Source organism: Petromyzon marinus, unplaced genomic scaffold (assembly GCF_048934315.1).
Source record: "Petromyzon marinus isolate PM22_M1 ecotype Great Lakes invasive population unplaced genomic scaffold, UKy_Petmar_22M1.pri1.0 PM_Scaffold_108, whole genome shotgun sequence".
Classification (NCBI taxonomy): domain Eukaryota; kingdom Metazoa; phylum Chordata; class Hyperoartia; order Petromyzontiformes; family Petromyzontidae; genus Petromyzon; species Petromyzon marinus.
In genome coordinates this window covers 94,470-115,804 of record NW_027423067.1, presented here as the reverse complement: position 1 = coordinate 115,804, position 21,335 = coordinate 94,470, and the positions used below count along the sequence as shown (strand labels likewise).

General features: G+C 46.4%; 1 protein-coding gene across 1 annotated transcript; it reads left to right on the top strand.

Annotated features, from left to right (window-relative positions):
• Window positions 1–5,843: 5,843 nt before the first annotated feature.
• LOC142922579 (uncharacterized) lies at window positions 5,844–19,470 on the top strand. The gene is made up of 16 exons (XM_076063387.1): window positions 5,844–6,011; window positions 8,745–8,867; window positions 9,687–9,924; window positions 10,733–10,910; window positions 11,831–11,914; window positions 12,253–12,357; window positions 13,418–13,501; window positions 13,811–14,592; window positions 15,463–15,552; window positions 16,273–16,322; window positions 16,541–16,644; window positions 17,119–17,161; window positions 17,381–17,450; window positions 18,271–18,456; window positions 19,056–19,116; window positions 19,322–19,470. The coding sequence occupies exons 1-16, from the start codon at window positions 5,957–5,959 to the stop codon at window positions 19,355–19,357; spliced, it is 2,289 nt and encodes a 762-aa protein (XP_075919502.1). The 5' UTR covers window positions 5,844–5,956; the 3' UTR covers window positions 19,358–19,470.
• Window positions 19,471–21,335: the final 1,865 nt, after the last annotated feature.

Here is a 21,335-nt window from a genome sequence, read left to right as displayed (position 1 = left end):
AGACGAGATGATGCGTTCCACAGGGAGAACGTCCTTCATGGAGGTTGTCTAAGAGTGTGTCCGTGGCAAGGTTATCGGTGATTTACCTTCACCTTCCCTGGTCAACACAGCCCATGAGTTTGTGAGCTTTGGTTTAATAACTACGTAAAAAAGAGACTGGTTTTGCACAAGGAGGCTGCAAAAAAAAACAAGTTTGTGATGCAATTCGCTTGTCACATTAAAGTTACTTAAGACGCCTCTGTGTAAATGGCCTGATATAAAAAGCATTGTCATAGTGTGCGTAAGAAAACTATGGGAAAATGTAATGAAGAAAATACTTTATGGAAATATATTAAAAATATATAACATTTTAACTGTTTTTGTGGTATTCCAAAAATCATGGCATATTTGATTGGGTAAGATGGTTTACTAGTTGGGGTGGCAAATGGCAATGATCCTTCATAATGTGAAAGACTGAAAGCTGCTCTTATGAAATTTAAACTTCTTTTTAAAAACTGATTCACACGAAGCGACATGCTATTTGCCACAACAATCCGTAATATATCTAAAGCATTTGGAAACCGATGTGTATGCTTAATAGTAATCTGGTGAATAAAGATTTAAATGTGTAAAGTATAACATGTGCGTGCCTGTGTGACTTTTGGTCAAATCTTTAGATTAGGGATCTTATAAAAAGTTCCGCGACTTTCTATCAAAACCTCCACCGCAGGGGCCGATCTTGACACTGCTGGCACAAGCCATCAACAAGTCAAATCAGTTCCAAATCGTCTTGTGCCACATCAGTCCATCTCATTTCGAGCCTGTGCCACACCTGTGTAGACCCAACTAGTCAAACAGAAGCTGATTCGGCATGCCGTAGATGTGCATGCAGGATATATGACCCAGACAACTCAGCCCTCGTTTGACAGAGGGGCTCTGATGATGGGAATGCATCCAGATCTTTGAAGGATCTGTGAGCTCACACAATCGTCTGGTTAAACCCAGGATAGATTGTAGGCAGGCTAGCCTGAATGTTTAAAACCGGCACAGATGTTCCATTCGAGGGCTCCACATTTCGCAAGCTTAGTGAAGTGACAACTGTGGTGGAGAAAACCCAGAGCTTTGAAGTGATAGACCAAGTTCCTTCCACACAGCGTTACGCAGATAATGAAAATATACTGCTGCTCGAGTGATTCGTATTGAGGCATGGGCTCCCAAAACAGGAGCTAGTCATAATCACACTACCCAGGTATGGAGCATTTTATTAAATAAAATACCCAGGCAGGTGCTTTGTGTTTGTGGGGCTGATGGTAAGGCATCATCGATTCGTAGCGAGCACCTATGAAGGCCGGAAGAGTTCACAAGGTGTTGGATGGCCAGCACCATGGCAAACCGCCTTTGTCTCCGCAGTTGCGATGCTTACCACACCAGGTACTCATTTGAGGCTGAGTCGACCTTGGGGAGGCCCAAGATCGGTTCAGATAATCGTCACTGGTGTTAGCGGGAATCGAACTCGTGTTGCTGGGTTTATAGCGCTGCGGACTAACCATTGCACCCCATCGCTCCCCACTATTCATGTTTCTCTCAACAACAAACATAGATCCCCCGTATAGCCTTAACAGATTAATGGGAGAAGTGCTGTTAGTGAGCACCCATGAAGGCCGACACGCCACACGAGGGAGTGGGTGGCCAGCACTACGCCCGACCGCCTTTGTCTCCCTAGTGGCGATGTTTACACCGCACCAGGTACTCGTTTTAGGCTGAGTCGCCCTAGGGGAAGTCCTGGACCGGTTCAGATTATCGTCACTGGTGTTGTCCGTGAGCGGGAATCGGGACTTGGGTCGCCAGGTAGCGCAGCGCGTTAACCGCTACACTACCGCTCCCCATATTTGTTTCTCTCACAAACTCTCACACACGCCTTTTCTCTGTGTCTGTGTCACTCCCTCTCACGCAAACACACGCTCTCTGTCCCTCTCTCATTCTCTCTCAATGATTCACTCCGTCTCACGCTCTGTCTCAACAACAGACACTCTCCATCACATTGCACACTCTCTGTCCCTCTCTTTTTCCCACACACGCATTGTCAATCGCACTCTCTGCTACATCACTTACTGTCTCTCTAAAACTAACTCTCTCTGCATCTCTCCCTGTCCATCTCTCGCACTTTCACACACTCTGTCTCTCTCTGTCACTCTGTCACTGTCTGTGTCTCTCCCCGTCCCTCTCTCACACACTCTGTATCTCTCCCTGTCCTTCTACACTACCGATCCCCACACACACAAAGCCTTTACATTTGGGGCAAGTGCTGTTTGCGAGCACCTATTAAAAGGCTGCACGTACAAAGGGGCCAGCACCACGCCCGACCGCCTTTGTCTCCCCAATGGCGATGTTTAGACACCGCACTAGGCACCCATTTGAGGCTGAGTTCACCAGAAATATCGCTACATATTACCTGGTGATGCCACATAAATAATAAATAACTCATCAAATAAGGGCCTACTGCAAGATAACTTCGCCTCTTATATGTGTAATGTATTTTCCATTTAAGTCCGCAGAGTGATTGACGAACGCGTTCGTATTCTTAGTTTTTTCGGTAAAGTCACGTTGAAGAGAAACAACAAAATAACAAAATATATATAAAACAATAAAAAATTCTCACGACGTTTCGACCATAACTCAAACGGTCATCATCAGGTGTGTCGGTTTGCATAAATTTATTCTGAAAACGGCATATTTATTTATTTATATATATAAAAATAACGTTTGCGTCACGCGCAACGATTGGCTGTTTGCCAGGACTAGTCCATCTATTTTTTGAAAAGAGGAGGGGGGAGACGAAATTTGTTTTTATGTATGCTGTCTGAAAGCCACTGTAAGCGTGAACAATCAATCAAGAACTGAAATGATTTATCAAATCTTTCCAATGATTGCTAAGATAGAATCCATCTTCTCGGTTGAAATTGTCTCTGTGTTTGTATATGTGGATAGCCTCATGAACGAATCTCTCATGGAAGCCAGATGGCTTACAAAGAACCTCCGTCTTGGAAAAGTCAATGGCATGTGAGCCTACTGAATTAGAACAATGATCTGCTACGGCCGAGGTGTTGGTCCTACCGTGTTTAAGGTCTGCTTTATGTTCACGAATGCGGTCCGAGATATGGCGTTTGGTTTCTCCAATGTAACTACTACCACAGAGGCAACTTAGTTTGTAGACACCAGGGTATTGTATGTCCGGAATCACATCTTTTACAGACGGAACCAGATCACGGATTTTATGTAATGTGTTGAAACGGACCTGGATCTTGTGTTTATTCAAGATTTTGGAGATCTTTTTTGTGATCCCAGCAATGTAGGGTAAAGTGATGGTTTTGAAAGGCTCCTCAAGAGGGTTCTTCTTCATGGTTTGAGTGATAGCTTTGCGGATTGTATAGTCGGAGTAACCATTAGCCCTAAGAGCTTGGTGTACGTGCTTGAGTTCACTGCTTATGTGTTCCTGGTCGGATATGCATTGGGCTCTATGATACAGAGTCTTGATGAGAGAATTCTTCTGTGATGGATGGTGGTGGGAATCCGGTTTCAGATAAGCATCCGTATGGGTAGCTTTCCTGTAGACAGAGTGGCTCATTGAACCATCAGGTCTCTTTTTAATTAGGACATCCAAAAAAGGTATCTTGCCATCTATTTCGACTTCCATGGTAAATCTGATGGCTGGGTGTATGGAATTGATGTGGTCGAAGAATTGGTCTAGAGCAGGCCGGCCATGTGGCCAGATGACAAAAGTGTCATCCACGTACCTCTTCCATAAGGTTGGGCGCAGAGTGGCAGTCTGGATGGCGTCAGTCTCAAATTTCTCCATGAAAATGTTAGCTATAACTGGAGAAAGGGGGGAGCCCATTGGGGTGCCCTCAGTTTGTTTGTAGAAAGTTCCATTCCAAGTGAAGTATGTATTGGTTAAACAGTGTCTCACCAGGGGGGGTACCTCAGTGTTTAGTCCTTGATGAACCAAGTCTTCAATGATTGCAATGGTGTCAGGTACAGGAACCTTGGTGAATAAGGAAACTACATCAAAACTGACAAGCAGGTCGTCTGGGGACAGGGAAATACCCTTGATTGTTGATACCAGGTGAGTAGAATTTTGTACCGCAGAGGTGGTCTTTCCAGTGAAAGGACGCAGGATTTCAGACAAAAAACGAGCTAGTTTGTAGGTGGGGGAGCTGATAGTAGTTTCCTTATTCACCAAGGTTCCTGTACCTGACACCATTGCAATCATTGAAGACTTGGTTCATCAAGGACTAAACACTGAGGTACCCCCCCTGGTGAGACACTGTTTAACCAATACATACTTCACTTGGAATGGAACTTTCTACAAACAAACTGAGGGCACCCCAATGGGCTCCCCCCTTTCTCCAGTTATAGCTAACATTTTCATGGAGAAATTTGAGACTGACGCCATCCAGACTGCCACTCTGCGCCCAACCTTATGGAAGAGGTACGTGGATGACACTTTTGTCATCTGGCCACATGGCCGGCCTGCTCTAGACCAATTCTTCGACCACATCAATTCCATACACCCAGCCATCAGATTTACCATGGAAGTCGAAATAGATGGCAAGATACCTTTTTTGGATGTCCTAATTAAAAAGAGACCTGATGGTTCAATGAGCCACTCTGTCTACAGGAAAGCTACCCATACGGATGCTTATCTGAAACCGGATTCCCACCACCATCCATCACAGAAGAATTATCTCATCAAGACTCTGTATCATAGAGCCCAATGCATATCCGACCAGGAACACATAAGCAGTGAACTCAAGCACGTACACCAAGCTCTTAGGGCTAATGGTTACTCCGACTATACAATCCGCAAAGCTATCACTCAAACCATGAAGAAGAACCCTCTTGAGGAGCCTTTCAAAACCATCACTTTACCCTACATTGCTGGGATCACAAAAAAGATCTCCAAAATCTTGAATAAACACAAGATCCAGGTCCGTTTCAACACATTACATAAAATCCGTGATCTGGTTCTGTCTGTAAAAGATGTGATTCCGGACATACAATACCCTGGTGTCTACAAACTAAGTTGCCTCTGTGGTAGTAGTTACATTGGAGAAACCAAACGCCATATCTCGGACCGCATTCGTGAACATAAAGCAGACCTTAAACACGGTAGGACCAACACCTCGGCCGTAGCAGATCATTGTTCTAATTCAGTAGGCTCACATGCCATTGACTTTTCCAAGACGGAGGTTCTTTGTAAGCCATCTGGCTTCCATGAGAGATTCGTTCATGAGGCTATCCACATATACAAACACAGAGACAATTTCAACCGAGAAGATGGATTCTATCTTAGCAATCATTGGAAAGATTTGATAAATCATTTCAGTTCTTGATTGATTGTTCACGCTTACAGTGGCTTTCAGACAGCATACATAAAAACAAATTTCGTCTCCCCCCTCCTCTTTTCAAAAAATAGATGGACTAGTCCTGGCAAACAGCCAATCGTTGCGCGTGACGCAAACGTTATTTATATATATATATAAATAAATAAATATGCCGTTTTCAGAATAAATTTATGCAAACCGACACACCTGATGATGACCGTTTGAGTTATGGTCGAAACGTCGTGAGAATTTTTTATTGTTTTATATATATTTTGTTATTTTGTTGTTTCTCTTCAACGTGACTTTACCGAAAAAACTAAGAATATGAATTACTGCAGTCACGAAAGCTTTAAATCAAAATTTGAACGCGTTCGTGTTTAGAGACCACCAGCCCTGGATATCCCGGCCAGGCAGCTCGTGGTCATGTGACAGACGCGCGCCTCCCACGTGACCGGTAGTGACGTCACGAGATAACGTTGGACGTGACGTCAATCTCAGCAGTCCACCGTCCCCACAGAAGCCGCTGGTTCCGAAGAGGCGGAGCTCAATCTGCTTTTACATCGCGTCTTGTAGGGATTTATTTATTTATAAAGATGTACATCTTCATGAAGGACATCAACAGCGCTACGATGAAGACCAACTCACAAGGTTTGTGTGTGTGTGGTCAACCTGCCGTAGCGCTCACCAATAAATCAGAATCAGTTTTTTTAGCCTGGAAAAATCCGATGAGCTATGAAGCTCTTAAATTTCGATTTAAAGCTTTCGTGACTGCAAGGATTCATCTTCTTTGGTTCTTTCGGTAAAGTCACGTGGAATGAGAATAAAATAATAAATTGATAAAATAAAATAACACAATAATATTCTCACGACGTTTCGGCCACAACACAAGCGGCCTTCATCAGGTGAAGGGACGAGACTGTCTGGAGTGCTGTCCTCCGATGAGCTATGAAACGTTATTATTTTATGAAGCTCTTGTTTAACATGTCCAGTAAAATATGTACACGATAAACTTTATTACACACCACACACACGGCCAACTCATCACTCGTGTAAAATAAACACGGGCCGTCCATAAATGACGTCTAGCACCTAGTGGGGGGGGGGGGGGTCAGACATTTGTGACGATCCATGTCTTGCTCCCAGCGCGTGTAGACAGCCTCAGGCCTTAGCTTGGCCCGACGCTGGGCCCACCAATTGCTGAACTATCTGGAGAATTGTGGAGGGAGGTACACATGTGCAGACACAGAGACACCCTTACACACGTGCATATTAATTCGTTCATCAACTCTAGGTTGGCTATTTCATAGCTTTACACTGCGTTTTCAGGTTTTACCATGTGAACATCCCAAGCACGTGGAGCGAAACGTCAAGACATGCCAAACAATATGCAGTATAACACAAAACATGTCAGAGAGCTGTACAGAACAACTGCTAAAACCTAAGTAGTAGCTGTTTTTCATTTAGCTCGTTGTCAATCCACTACACTCTTGTCAGTCATGGGAGTTGCTTGTCTAATATTATGAAACTATGTAGCAAGTGTCTGATCGGAATAACGCATGATACTTTGTCCAGTTGACTGGTGTTCACTGCTTAGCCGGTGCACACTGCTAACAAGCTGTCGACCTGAGTTTTATTCCCAGCCGTGGCTAACCTCAGTGGGGAGTGGTATCTGAATCAGTTCTGCGCACTAGCTTCACCAACCCGAAATGAAGACAGTGGTGATGTATGGTCAGATAAGCCCCAGGACCCAACTGGCATGAGGCACCCCTCATTGAGCAGTGGATTGACAGCACTGTACATGTGCATGTGGGTCTGGAATGCTATTGCCAATAAACTTCAACTTGAATCACTACCTATGAGATCTTCACTCAAAACTGCTCTAGAGTTGTACACCCCTAGCTGCCACTGCTATTCAGTGGCCTAAAATATGGCTCTAGATTTTGGTGTTATAATTTATTTATGTAGTTTATTGTTAAAAATTCGGTCACAGTCCCTATGATCACTGTTACATTGCATTTATGGCTTTTATTTTGGTGATTTCGAAAACGTTTTTTTTGTTTTTGGCCATGTTTTTGTTTATTGTAGTACGGAGTTAGACTGATGGCCTTAATCTTAGTTGTCTTGTGGTTGTTGTTGTTATTTGACTTGCATCCCACTGGGATTTTTGCACACAGCGTTGGTGTACGGTGCTATTTCAGGAATATTTTTATAGTTTTTTTCCTGGATTTTCTGTTTGCACAGTCACATAATCACTTTAAGATGTTTTCTTGTTCATGTTTTTTGTTTGTTGAGGTTGCACCCGATTCAAGAGCCGAATGGCTCACAGGGCTATACCAAATAAATAAACTATGAAACTATGATGATGTGTGACGGGGTGGGGTGGGTTTGAGAAATGTGACGTCACATCAAAATGCGCCACTTTAAATAAATATAGAATTGTTATAACACAAATTTTTATTTATTAATTTTCATTATTAACTATTTGATTATTTAAATTTACTAAGGTCTCCTTTTATTTATTCCATGAAGGAGCATTTTGCTTTTCCATGGGAGAATGGAGAAGCTTACATTTTGAATTTGTTTTAATGATTGTTATGAAACATTTTGATTCTAATGTATCTACCAGGGTTTTTCATTCTGTGGAATGAATATTTGATTGTTATAATTGTACTCTACATTTTGCTTTGTTATACCACAAAGTTTAAAGTATTTTTTTAATAGTTATAATTACTTTTTATATTTTATGATTATAAGATAATTTCAATATATTCTGAACATCTGCAGTTTTAGTTAGACGTTGAATATTTTCAAGTGAATTTTATGCTAAATTTAAGCTTTCCAAAGCCTCAGTTTTGTATACGTGTTTTCTCCTATAACATCTGAGTGCAGCGCCACATTAAATACGCACTACAATGACAATAGTTTAAAGCGATTAAAGCATGTTTTATTTTCAAAATGGAAATATAATTTGGGGGGGGGGGGGGCAGAGTTTTGTTGCATCATATTTGAGGGGAGGTCTGACTTTTTGTGACGAGGGGGGGGGGGGGTCTAAAATCGTCCAAAATCGCTTGACGTCATTTATGGACGGCCCCATAGCACAAGCGAGAGAACGGGGGGGGGGGGGGTAGCTGTGTGGGGGGCACAGTGATGGGTAGAGGAAGACTTGGTGGTACCACTCAGTGATTGGTAGAGGGAGACGCGGTGGTGGCTCCTCTCAGTGATGGGGAGAGGAAGACGTGGTGGTACCTCTCACTGATGGGTATAGGAAGAGGCGGTGGTGGAACCTCTAAGTGATGGATAGAGAGGGAGACGCGATGGTACCTCTAAGTGATAGGTAGAGTGAGACGCAGTGGTGGTACATCTCTGGGTGCTGCTGCGCAGGGGGTCGGCGCCGCAAGCGAGGAGGTCGTGACCCGGAGGAGGAGGAGAGCGCTGCCAAGCGACAGCGGTCGATGGAGATGGACCACAAGCACAATCTGTGCATGCGGACGGTGGTTTTTGGAGGTGAGTGGAGTAGAGAGGTGAAACAGGAAAGTTCAGAGAGTGTGTGGAGGAGATAGATGAGATGGGAGAGTTTGGAGAGTGTGTGGAGTAGAGACGGGAGAGTTAGGAGAGTGGAATGGAATAGAAATTTGGTGAGGTAGGAGAGTGTGGAATAGAGTGAGATGAGACGGGAAAGTTCGGAGAGTATGTGGAGTAGAGATATGAGGCGAGGCGGTCTGTGCCCGTACCTGAGGTCGCATCTGCACCACCCCCTTGATATATTATCTTTCTCAAACCTTCCAAACGGTTCCTCCTTTCCTGCGAAATCTCTCCCCTCCAGTCCTCAGCCAATTCCCTGCCTCCTCCTGCCCAGCTGCAATCCTGCCGCCTTCCATCTTCACGAGCCCTTCTCTCACTCTCCCCCCCCCCCCCACACACAGTTAATTGCGTCTCTGCGCCACCATGAATTCCTTCGTGTAAATTCTAAACTGAAGCCCACTGAGCAATAAAGCTCTTTTTCGACCTGGCCACAAATGATAGCTCAAAGAATTGGCTTATCGGCGTGTGGTAATGTATAACAGCCAAATAATCGAAACGCAAATTGATTCTACATGTGGAGGGAAAAATCGGAGGACCCGGAGAACAATTCACGTGGCCACGGGGAGAACGTGCAAACTTCAAATATGCAGGCATCAGGGTTGGGATCAAACCCACGATATCCTCTATCACAGGCGAGGTAGTTAACATCGAGCCACTGGGGTGCCCCTGATCCACGCATTCTTACCTCCAAACTGAGACTCTTGTGCCCCGCACCCCCACACCCCCCTCTTGTATGTGCAGACCCTGACAAGCGGACAGCGACCAAGCCTGCGGCCCCACGACACAGGTCCCGGAGCCCCCTGAGAGTGCGATGCTCCGTTGATGGGGAGTCGATTGGGTCCCGCATGTGCACTGTCAGCATTGGTGGTGGGGAGCAAGGAAGAGGTGGACCACGCCGACAACGTTCCCCACGTTCCCCACTCTGCCGCTCCCATCCGGTGGATGAGAACCACGATGGGCCGAGTTCCAAGCGGCCATCGTGAGTAGAGCTGCGAGTGCACACGAGCGTGTGTGTGCATGTGTACATGCCGAGCAGGGTGCAGGGTGGTAGAGCAGTGGGACCCATTGCTCTACAACAACACCAGGTTGACCCGAGTTTATTACCAGCCATGGCTAACATCAGTGACCAGCAATAATTGAACCGGTCCCGAGTCTCTCCTAGGTCGACTCAGCTTAAAAAAGATATCACCTGGTAATGTAAGCATTAGCAGCCAAAGATAGCCAGATGTAGTGCTTGTCATTGTGCAATGTTTATATTTTAATATCTCGCTGACAATACTTTGTCCCAACAGCCTTCTTTGTAGGGCCATTGCCCAAAACGTCGCCTATTATACATTTCTTATTTTAAGGCCACAGTGTTATTGACTGACGAGTTTCTTCTCTATGCCACACGTTGGTGGGATGTAGTCTACCAGCGACTTGTAAGAAAGAAGTTAAAGCCCTGGATGTAGCCTTGACACAGCCTAACTTAAAGCGTAGGTTGGCATAGCCAGGACAATGAATCCGCGTTTGTTTTTGGTGTTCGGCCACGTGGTGCCAATGCTTGACGTTAACCGTCTACCACCCAACGAAGTCGTCAAATTTACAAGATATGTTTACACTCGCCGATGTATGGATTACATTCTGTTCAATGAATCTCCTCCCCGGTGGCTTAGGACTCTTCACTACCAACATTAACATGAATCAAACTTGACACGGTCTCCGTTTAAGTGAACCGCATGCTTCGCTCGCGTGGCTGCCTTCGGCTCCTCGTTCACCACCGCGCCCTCTCGTTGTGTTCCAATCAGAGTGTGGAGCAGGCTGGGTCCAAGTGGTGCGCCGTCGCACACCACCTCCGGTCCCGAGGGCCATCGGTGGCAGCGGCTGAGCGTTGTCCCACCTGTGACGACACGGGCCGAGTCGGCGGAGTACCGTGCTCCGGCGCGCAACGTCAGCCAGGAACCATCCACTTGGTACCAGATCACGGTAAATGCAGTGGCCGCACACACGTGGACACAGTCGGTGGTTATCTCCGTGGTGTTATTGGTAAACATACTACGTGCTATCTGCTTTACAGTGGACCTTAATTATCCAGTGATGTCATATGCTGGCGTGATGGTCGGAATAAAAAAAATGAATTCAAATTACACAATTGGGATGACACATAGCAATGTTGCCCTCTCCCCCACTGCAAAAAACATGGAAGGACCCTCCACAAAAAGAGTATTGAGACTCAGTGAAGCTCTCCTGAATAAAAAGCATTGTAATAATACAGGGGCAGATCCAAAGGGGGGTAACAAGGACAATCCTTCGGAAAGCCTTTCGCAAACTGTTGGAGCAGGTGCTATTCGTAGGCAACTTTTAAGGCCAGCATAGCACCTCAGGGTATAGTGTGGTTGTTACCTCAGTGCTCATGTTTACACACGACACCAGGTACTCATTTAAAGCTGAGTCGACCTAAGTGAGGCCAACAACCACTTTTTTTGGCCATGAGCGGGAATTGAACTTGGGTGGCCAGGGTTTGTAGGGCAGTGTGCAAACCACTGAGCCAGCACTCCCCGCAGACACACGTACACGTGCAGGTTTACAAATTGCTTGGGGTCTTGCTGGCTTGGTTGGAAATTTGGGATTGTGGGTCTGGGATATGACCTCATGAACTAATTCCTTTGTTGGGATCACTTTTTTGTTGTTTGTGCCTTTGTTTTGGTGCCATTTCTTAACTTGTTTGTTGATTCTTGATTTTGCTTGCTCGTAGGGTTTTCATTTGCTTTGGCAGTGGCTGTATGTGGGATTTGGTCCGAAAAATTATTAATGTCCGTTGTGGGATGCTTTTAGCATGAATGATGCTATATAAAAGGAAATATATCTTATTGTTCACTCCTGGCCACTGCTTCTTGTGTCCCCAGATTCCTTTTGGGAGGAAGTACGGCAAGGAGGGGCTTCTGCAGTTCCTGCAGCAGGGCTGCTGCACGCCCTTCACTCCGTTGCAGGTATGCGCGCGAGAGATTAAGCGATGTGTTCAAGCTGGACTGCTTACAATCCATCCTGGGTTTAACTATCCTGTGTTTAAACTATTGGTCAAATGTCCAAACTGTGATTTTCTATTCATCACTGTATGCCCAGATTAATGAAAAGGCTTTGATCTTGTATTTGAATAACAAAGTGATGGTGTCGATTTGTCAGATGTGGAGTGGGAGGGTATTCCAAACGGTAGGGGCTGTGCATGAGAAATCTCATCCATCAATGGGACCATGCCCACCACGCTACACCATTGATGACAACACTGTGCCTCTCTCCAATATTGTGTCTGTATGTGTGTTCTTCTCAGTTCCACTTTGAGGGAGACATGGCAACATTCTATGTGGTGAACTACATGGTGGCCTTGAACCTCAAGGCGCTGTCACGGAAAATTGTCTTTCCCGACAACTATAGGGTGAGTGCGCCGGGGAGGCAGGAGGTGATAGGCCGACCGCTATGAGATGTAAATGTTACATCAGCTGTTTATAGCTGGAGATCACAGCATATCAATAGATTGTTTAATACATCTGTCCAGAGCTTTGAGCATACTTGACTTGAATGCGTACGTGTTTTTCCCCTGGACAGTGCAGCTTCTGCCTCCAACCTCAATGCTCATTCAGGGAATTTGCCGAACAATCCTAATACAGGATCCTCGTGAACAAGTCTTGAGTCTGAGCAAGACTCTCCTGGATAATGAGAGGGCATCATTATTATCCTCATGTAGCCTTTCATAGTGGCCCCAAGAGGTTACTTGGTTGTTCCATTGAAATCCCCTGGGATGGCTGGAAAAGACAGCTGAAGTGGACTGGAGGGCTAGGCCAATAGGTGTGCAATTATGCATGGGTTAAATGCATTTCAGCACACATAATGCATGCGTTTAGTCACACGTGTAGTGTAAGAATCATTTGATTTTGGGTTGAATAGCTCATATACTATGTGTGACCACCCACAGCTATAAAGATTACAGCAATCGAAATCATAACAAATAGTCATAAATCATCAAACTCATTGAATTGTTGGTGGAAGCCGGGATTCATTTAAAGAATCAATTTACTTTTTCATGTCATTTTAATCATTTCGTTTTTACTGCTTCCCATTATTCCCATCTCATTTTTACCATTTTCTTTGATCCATTTGCCAAATTGCTGCCATCTTGCTGCCATCTTTCACCCTATGTACAAAAATTAAACAGCAAAGAACTGAATGCAAATCGAATACTTTACACGTGATTGGTGACCAGGGCTCACTGTGGAAAATTAAGCATATCCTGGTTTCTTGAGTTCTCTCACACCTGGTTGCACAACATGCATTAGAATTGTGACACATACACACAGACATGCCCACGCATAAATTGATGCAACTTTCGCGAGCGAATGGGAGCATCGTCGCATCCCTGTCGGGCTAACGAGGTAAGGGAGGGGTGCCAACGTGCCCGCGGCCAGCTGATCGGTGTCGCCGCTTTGTCCGTGTTGCAGGCCATCGTCTTGATGCGCCCAGTCCTAGGCCCACCGTCTCCGCTCGCTGGGGACCTAACGAAGGACGACCAGCGGCTGATCGAGGTGAGGAGGCCATGCGTACAGCCGGCACGCGGCTGCTCTGCTCTCACCGTCGTTCTGTGTGTACGTGTTGGTACATCAGATTGTATGTTGGTATATCAGATTGTTTACGTGTTGGTACATTAGAATGTGTCTGTGTTGATACATCAGAATGTGTTGGTACACCAGATTGTACGTGTTAGCACATCAGAAGTTATCATCACATCTATCATTACTCTCAACACCATCATACTCACCATTGACATCAACTTCATCACCACCACTCACATCATCGTAATTACCTTCATTACCATCATTGTTTGTTACCAACAGGAAGAAGCTGAGCTGCCACAGCCACCCGCATCTATGTCCATGATGGTGCCCAAAGTCATGGCACCCTCTGCTCAGCCTCCGACTGTGCTTCCCGCAGCTGAGCGACCCACAGCTCTCCCAGCCACGGCTCGACCTCGCAAGGCTCAGCCTCGTGAAGATCGGGCTCCCATGGCTCTGCCACGCACAGCTCTGCCACCCACACCTCTGCCAACCACACCTCAGCCACCCACACCTCTGCCACCCACACCTCTGCCACCCACACCTCTGCCACCCACACCTCTGCCACCCACACCTCAACCTCCCACCGCTCTGCCACCCACACCTCTGCCACCCACCGCTCTGCCACCCACACCTCTGCCACCCACACCTCTGCCACCCACACCTCTGCCACCCACCACTCTGCCACCCACACCTCTGCCACCCACACCTCTGCCACCCACACCTCAACCTCCCACCGCTCTGCCACCCACACCTCTGCCACCCACCACTCTGCCACCCACACCTCTGCCACCCACACCTCTGCCACCCACACCTCTGCCACCCACACCTCTGCCACCCACACCTCTGCCACCCACACCTCTGCCATCCACACCTCTGCCACCCACACCTCTGCCAACCACACCTCAGCCTCCCACCGCTCTGCCACCCACACCTCTGCCACCCACACCTCTGCCACCCACATCTCTGCCACCCACACCTCTGCCACCTACAGCTCAGCCTCCCATCGCTCTGCCGCCCACCTCAGCCGACATTCAAGGCCTCATCGCGAACTTTCTCAAGGAGTAAGGAGCCTTCCAATTCCCTGCACTCACTCAGACACGAGGGTATCCCAGCCTATGCTTTTATGTAATATTTCATCATCATCAGGAATGATCAATGCACTGCTACGTAAATGCTTCCCCAAGCCATCACTATACAACTGCCCTGCAATGGACTAACCTACCTACAATCGATAGACAAGCTCATTTATACGCTCCAACTCCTGGATCACCCAGTACTTAGTCTAGACTAATGGCCATTATTCCTTCTGCCAGTGTGTTCTGCTCAAACCCACTTACTTTTCTTATCAGTGGTTTCTTAACGCTGCATATTTTGTTTAAGCCACGTGTCTCTCGTTATTACCGTTTTCCGGATGTACTGCCTTCCTTCTACAGATAAGTCCCATTATCTTGATTCTATCATGAATTTATCATTGTATATCAAAGTGCAGCCCTGTAATTCCTTGCGCATTCTACTCCACTAAAGGGAGAGCTGTAGAGAACACTCTATCGTGTATTTGGCCTAGTCTTCCACAATGGCCGGACATCTTGGAAGGGTAGGGAGTACCCACACTTGACCCCAACACTGCCAATTGAACTAACTGTGGTGGACAGCTGGCTGGACAGAGGTGGGGGGATTCAATCACTTTGCACCTTTGCTTCAACGTTCGCTTACAGAACATTACACTGGCAACCTCTGATTTGCAAGTCCAGTGCAATAACTGTTACACCACTGCATCATCCAATTATTTATGCAACAATTCATTGCAACTCTTTTATCATCACAAGCACGACTGTATACTTGCATCGTGAACAAAATAATTGAGTTGACATTATGAATCGATGGTTGGCTACGCACTCGGTGATTAAAGTGCGTTGCGTGTGCATTGGCAGGTACTACGGTCTTTATGATACCGCAGACCGCGAGGGTCTGCTCAAGAAGTATCAAAAGGATGCCCTCATCACCATCTACACCCCCTCAGAGTGAGCTGACAAACACACACACACTCACAAACTGGCCAGCAAGGCTGTCACATGAAAGGATTAATTGGTATTTGCCACAGACCGCTCTCGAGAGACCATGTTACAGTGAATTTTGATTTAAAGCTTTCGTGACTGCAGGGATTCATATTCTTGGTTCTTTCGGTAAAATCACGTAGAAGGGAAACAATAAAATAATAAAAATATAAAACAATAAAATTATCACGACGTTTCGACTGCAACACAAGCAATCATCATGAGGTGTGAAACATTTTCTTGCTCTGGTTTTCACACCTGATGATGATTGCTTGTGTTGCAGTCGAAACGTCGCGATAATTTTATTGGTTAATATTTTATTATTTTATTATTTCCCTTCTACATGACTTTACCGAAAGAACCAAGAATACGTGTTACATTGCTTATCATTGCTACAGGCAGTTATAAGCATTAATGACAACTTCTATAGCGTCATCAAAGAGCAGGCCATTTAAAGTGCGCCGAAACATGTGGAGTTTTTCACATAGCCGCAAGCAGCCAATCAGAAGCTTGCTTTAAATGCTTCGAAATGAAATATGGCTTCTAAAATGGAATTAAATCATCAGTATCCGCAACGATACGAGAAGAAAGAAATGCTTTGCGAAAACACGGAAATTAAAGCACACTTGTGGATGTGAGTGTAGCCACTCCGTTTCCTAACAATCCGGATCTCGTTTCTACCTCCAGGAGCAGCCTGGGAGAGGAGGGTACAGACAAGCCGACCCCAGAAGATTCACGTGAGTGTTGGTCACGAGCGATGTTTGCAGATCCGCGCGTCACTGCGTCACCGCTCATGTCATTCTGTCACTGTGCGCCATGCAGTTTTTTTCTCCTTGCTCCGCACCTCCAATGCAACAGTTGACTACGTACAGTGCAAAATAAGTTTAACATGCGCATATCTGTCGCCACTCGTATCACCACAGTTTTGTTGCCCTCCTGCCCCCTCATCCCACAGCACAGCTCAAGTGCGAGCGGCTGACGGCGGAGGACTTCATCAAAGAGCTGACGCACAAGAATCACGATATGTCCTCCTTCACCACCACCGTCAGCCGTGGCACGGTGAGCCGTGGCCTTGCACCAAAGCGCCCTCATTGACATAGCCGCTGGCTCTGCTTAAACACAAATTGCTGAGCTTATGCGGCCTGAGTTACAAACCTTTCCTGTGCACAAGCCCTCAATTTATGCTTCGAATTTTTACTATAATTATTTTGACTTATTCTTTGATACCTATGTAAATATGTCCACCTTTCCAAGATTAAACGTGAATTATTACGTGAAACGTAACTCGTAAGAGAGATTAAAGCCATCTTCTTGGCCTTAAATATACATTATCCCTAGACTTGACACTCGATCCCATTATAATTCCTAGCAACATCTCTCTCTCTCAAACCTTGACACTAACACAAGCCAAGACTCACACTTACTCTAGCCACAGCACTAACCCTGGCCGAGACTCCAACCCTGCAGTCTCCACCTCTTGGGTTGCTTAAAAATGATGGGCGATCGTGTTTACTTGTGACTCTCACTTTACAGGATACTCAGGTCAACTTCACGGTGCACGGCTTCTTCAAAGAGAGTGAGTATTTGCATAGTCACATTCACCATCAGCTTCGTCATCAGCAGTAGCATCATTAACAGCATCACTGACATTGCATTTAACTAGACCAGGTGCATTCTGCACTGCATGCCATAAGCACCACCTCACCATTCTAATTGATCCTGACATGCGGTTTATGTTAATGGCGTGGCTCTCTCTTGACGCCCGTGCACCTTTGTCGTGTGTGTCGATCCTCAGCCAAGAATTGCCAAGAGTCTGTGAAGATGTTTTGGCGGGTGGTGCAATTGGTGCCAACCATGGACGGCAGGTGAGTCACTTGCACCATGACCCAACACATCATAACAACCACCGTTCGCCATTAAGTGGCAGTGATGTCACCACGGCGCTTGTGCCAGCCTATGTGCATGTTGAGGCCACGCGAATGTCGAATGCCCACTGGCAGGAGGTCACGGGGCAGACCCACGTGCTACGGGTCGACTGAGATGGCTGGCCAATGCACCACCTGTGCCCCTTACTATGCCAACTTGCTGTGCTTTGGCCACCCAGCGCTCCGCTCGTTGTTTTGAGCGTCACTCCTCCCCCATTGTTGTTGGAGGGCGACTGCCTCCAACTACCCAGTAGCATTCTTAACGAGCCTCCTCCACAGAGGCCGATTTTAACATGGCTGGTACCAGTCATCGGCAAGTCCACTCAGATCCACATCCTCTTATACCAAATCACTCCATCTCTTCTCTAGCCCATCCCGCGCCCATTTAGCCCCCTCTATCCAGCTGAACAAAAGCTGTTTAGGCATGCGGTGGCTGGGCATACGGGCTACATGACACATCATATACACATAGCCACAAACACACACCATGTTTTCGCACACAGACAATATGCGCTTTCCTGCTTCCCTTTCCTCTGCTCCCTCTCCCATTCCTTTGCTTCTTCCTTAACGAGGTTGCATACTCTTGACTTTCCAGAAGGCAGTACAGCAAGTGTGGACTAATCTCCATCTTGTCTTCTGTATGGGATAGAGTGTTGACCCCTTGCCCATGTGTGTTTCCTTCAGGTGCTCCATTAGCTTGCTGTTTAACTAAGTAATGTGTTATTATTTTTATTGACCTGCTTGTGTTGACACCCGGCAGGCCATCTGTCGCGAGTGAGCGGATGTTCATCCGCGAAGCTCTTTCAAGTGAGATGCCCCCTGCATTCGCCTCAACAACATCAGCGACGTCCAGCAGCTGCCCGCTTACTGCACTCACCTCGTCCCAGCAGGAGACAGTCAATTCATTCGCTGAAACATCCCACATGACACCGGAGTGGTCGCAAAGGTGGGCGAGAGCACGTGGGAACTGTCTTACAGCCACACACACGTGCACACACGCATGATGTCATGCTTCATTGCAAGAGTAATCAGACACAGCCCAGCAGGAGCCATTTATTCTGCCAAACCCTTATAGGGGCACCAGGGTCTTTGGACTCGGACTGTTAAGTCCTTCTTGCCCCTTCACTCCCCCCTACCCCTTTTGTCCACAGACAGAGGAAAGCGTCAGTCATTTTGTAAAGATTATTAAGGGGACAATGTATGCTTGAGGTGGCTTACTCCAGTCCCGAGTTTAAACGATAATTTTTTGTACGTTTCGACAAATTTTGTACAAACACATTGGGCGACTTGACGGTGCGTCTCTGCTGCGTTGACCCCGTGATCTCGCGACGGCGCTATTCCAAGCGTGCGGCTCCCATCGGGAAGCGAGCCAAACGGCACTGTGTAATGGGGCTGCACAATCGATTCTCACCGGGAGCTGGCATGAACCCGTTTCAGTTGGCCATAGGAATCTGGTCCACAGCCCAGGCACTAGATTTGCAAGCTGGACTGTGGAAAAAAGGCACTGACGTTCTCTTTGCCTCCTGTCCGCGCTCGCCTCCACAGATGCCTGGAGCGGAACAATTGGAATTTCTCCAAAGCGGCCGACGATTTTATCCACCTCTACGTGAGTACCGTGCCGCCCACAATCCTTACCGACACACGTAATCGCAACTGCTCCGGCGTGTTCACGTTTTGACGACCGTCGCTAATGATGCCGCTTGTCTCCCTCTCCACTCTGTTCCCTCCGCTTCTCATTCCCTCATCGCAATTGCTGCTCTGGTTTTGGCTGCGGCTCCTGCACGGTCGCCAATCGTCGTTCCCGTCGTCAGGAAGCAGGGAAGATTCCGGGGGAGGCGTTTCAGTGATCAGGCGTCTTCCAGAACCAGCGCCCCACCAAATGGACCCTGAGCACAACATTTATTTTTGTATCAAAACCGTGATTTTCTGGATTGTAAATACATATTCATTATATTATACATTTTGGCTGTAGTTGTGACATTTTTTTTTAAAGCGTTCTTGTTTGGTGACTGAATTAAATTGTGTATCTCTCCGGATAGCGGTGTACTCAGTACAGACCGCTCGCTTAGCGCTCACTTAAAGAATCAGTTTCCAACACCCTTTTTTCTTAAGTATGAGGGCTTCATTGGGGTATTGGTAAAAGTGATAATACAGATTGTAACCATTTTATAAGAATTTATGATAACATCAGTACAATGTCCTGTACCTCATTTTAAGGCTGAGTCTGCCTCGTGAAGGCCCAAGACCCGTTAAAATATGCACCACTGTTATTTGTATTAAGTGGGCATTGAACTCCGTTTACCAGGTTCACAGGAGAGTGCGCTAACCACTGTGCCACCGGCAGGGGTGGAGCCAGGATTTTGACTTTGGAGGGGCTGACTTCAATATTCTGAGATATCTAGTGCATGTTTTCCAATGGGCGCCACAAATGTATAAAACAAATATTATTGGATTTGAACGCGGAGTTTATTAATAGGTCGGAGCCGCTGATGTGGCTAATAAGTTTGATAAGTTCGAAAGGCTGCCGCTCAAGCAGCCTGCAGGGCAGCACAAGGTGGCAGCCAGCATTTTGCAGCAGCCGGATCTCCGGTTATCCCGATTACCGACTTTCTAAAAATTTCAGGGGGGGCTCAGCCCCCCAGCCCCCCTGTGGCTCCGCCCCCCCGCCCCACCTGTGGCTCCACCCCTGCCCACCGGTCCCCATTAAGTTATTCCTCAACAACAGCAGCCGCTGCTCACCACTAAGTGGTGGTGATGTCACCACAGCGCCTGCACTATGAAAGGCGTACTTTGAGGCCACGTATAGTGATAATTGTTTTTTTATCCTTTTATCTGGCAACAAAACTGACACCTTTTTTTACAAGGAGTCATGTTTACATTGACCACAATACTTGCGGTCGGAACGCAAACAAAAAACAACAACTCTGATAATGTATGCACTGTCCTTGAAATTGATTGGTCCACACCCGAGACAGCTTTCTTTAGAGCCTCCTCTCACATGGTGTTGGACCAGAAGACGCAATCACGACTTGTAGCAACTACTACGACTTCTACGAGTCCTACAACTAAAACAACTGACATGACTACTATCGCAACAACATCAAGCACAACCATGACTACTACCACAGCTACAAACATGACAAGGACCATTTATTAAAACGACAGCAACAACCACAACCTCCAATGCAACTAACATGACATCAACCCTCACGGCATTAACCACAACTACCTCAACAACCATCGCGCGAACTTCCGACATCCACGCAGTGGTGGCTTTTGGCAAACCATCGAACAAAGACGGTCACTGCATCGCGCGCTTTCAGATGAGCATCTACGGCCGTCTGGAACGCTCTTCCTTTCCGATATTAGGAAACCACTGGAGCTGTGCACTTTGACATCATCTACAATGAAAACGCATTTGCGTAGAACTGCTTTTTGTGCATAGCTTGTTGTCTTCCCCCGCACCTCCGATAAGTACGGTCGGCTACGTACGGTGCGAAAGAAGTTCAACATACTGTACATACATAAATCAATTACAACAAAATCCACAACCACAACAACGACAGTAATAACTCGACATAGGAAGTAAATGCGTTCCTGAAGCTTCGTGTATTGAAACTTCATATATTGAATAACGTATCACAGTAGGATGGGGATGCGCTTCCAGCCTTCGTACCTTACTATTTAAAACTACGCGAACTAACCATTCGTATTGAAAACAAAGGACAATGTATATTGAAAAAAACATTTAATATTGTACGGTATAAAAATTAAAAACCGACATTGATAAAAAAATAAACTTAGTTAAGAAACGTAATTTTATTC

What these genes read in the sequence shown, in the direction of transcription:
- LOC142922579 (XM_076063387.1), top strand. Translation starts at nt 5,957, where the DNA reads ATGTACATCTTCATGAAGGACATCAACAGCGCTACGATGAAGACCAAC. An exon ending in CCACCGTCAGCCGTGGCACG is followed by an intron (nt 16,645 to 17,118) that starts GTGAGCCGTGGC and finishes CTCACTTTACAG; the next exon opens with GATACTCAGGTCAACTTCAC. An exon ending in GTGCCAACCATGGACGGCAG is followed by an intron (nt 17,451 to 18,270) that starts GTGAGTCACTTG and finishes GACACCCGGCAG; the next exon opens with GCCATCTGTCGCGAGTGAGC.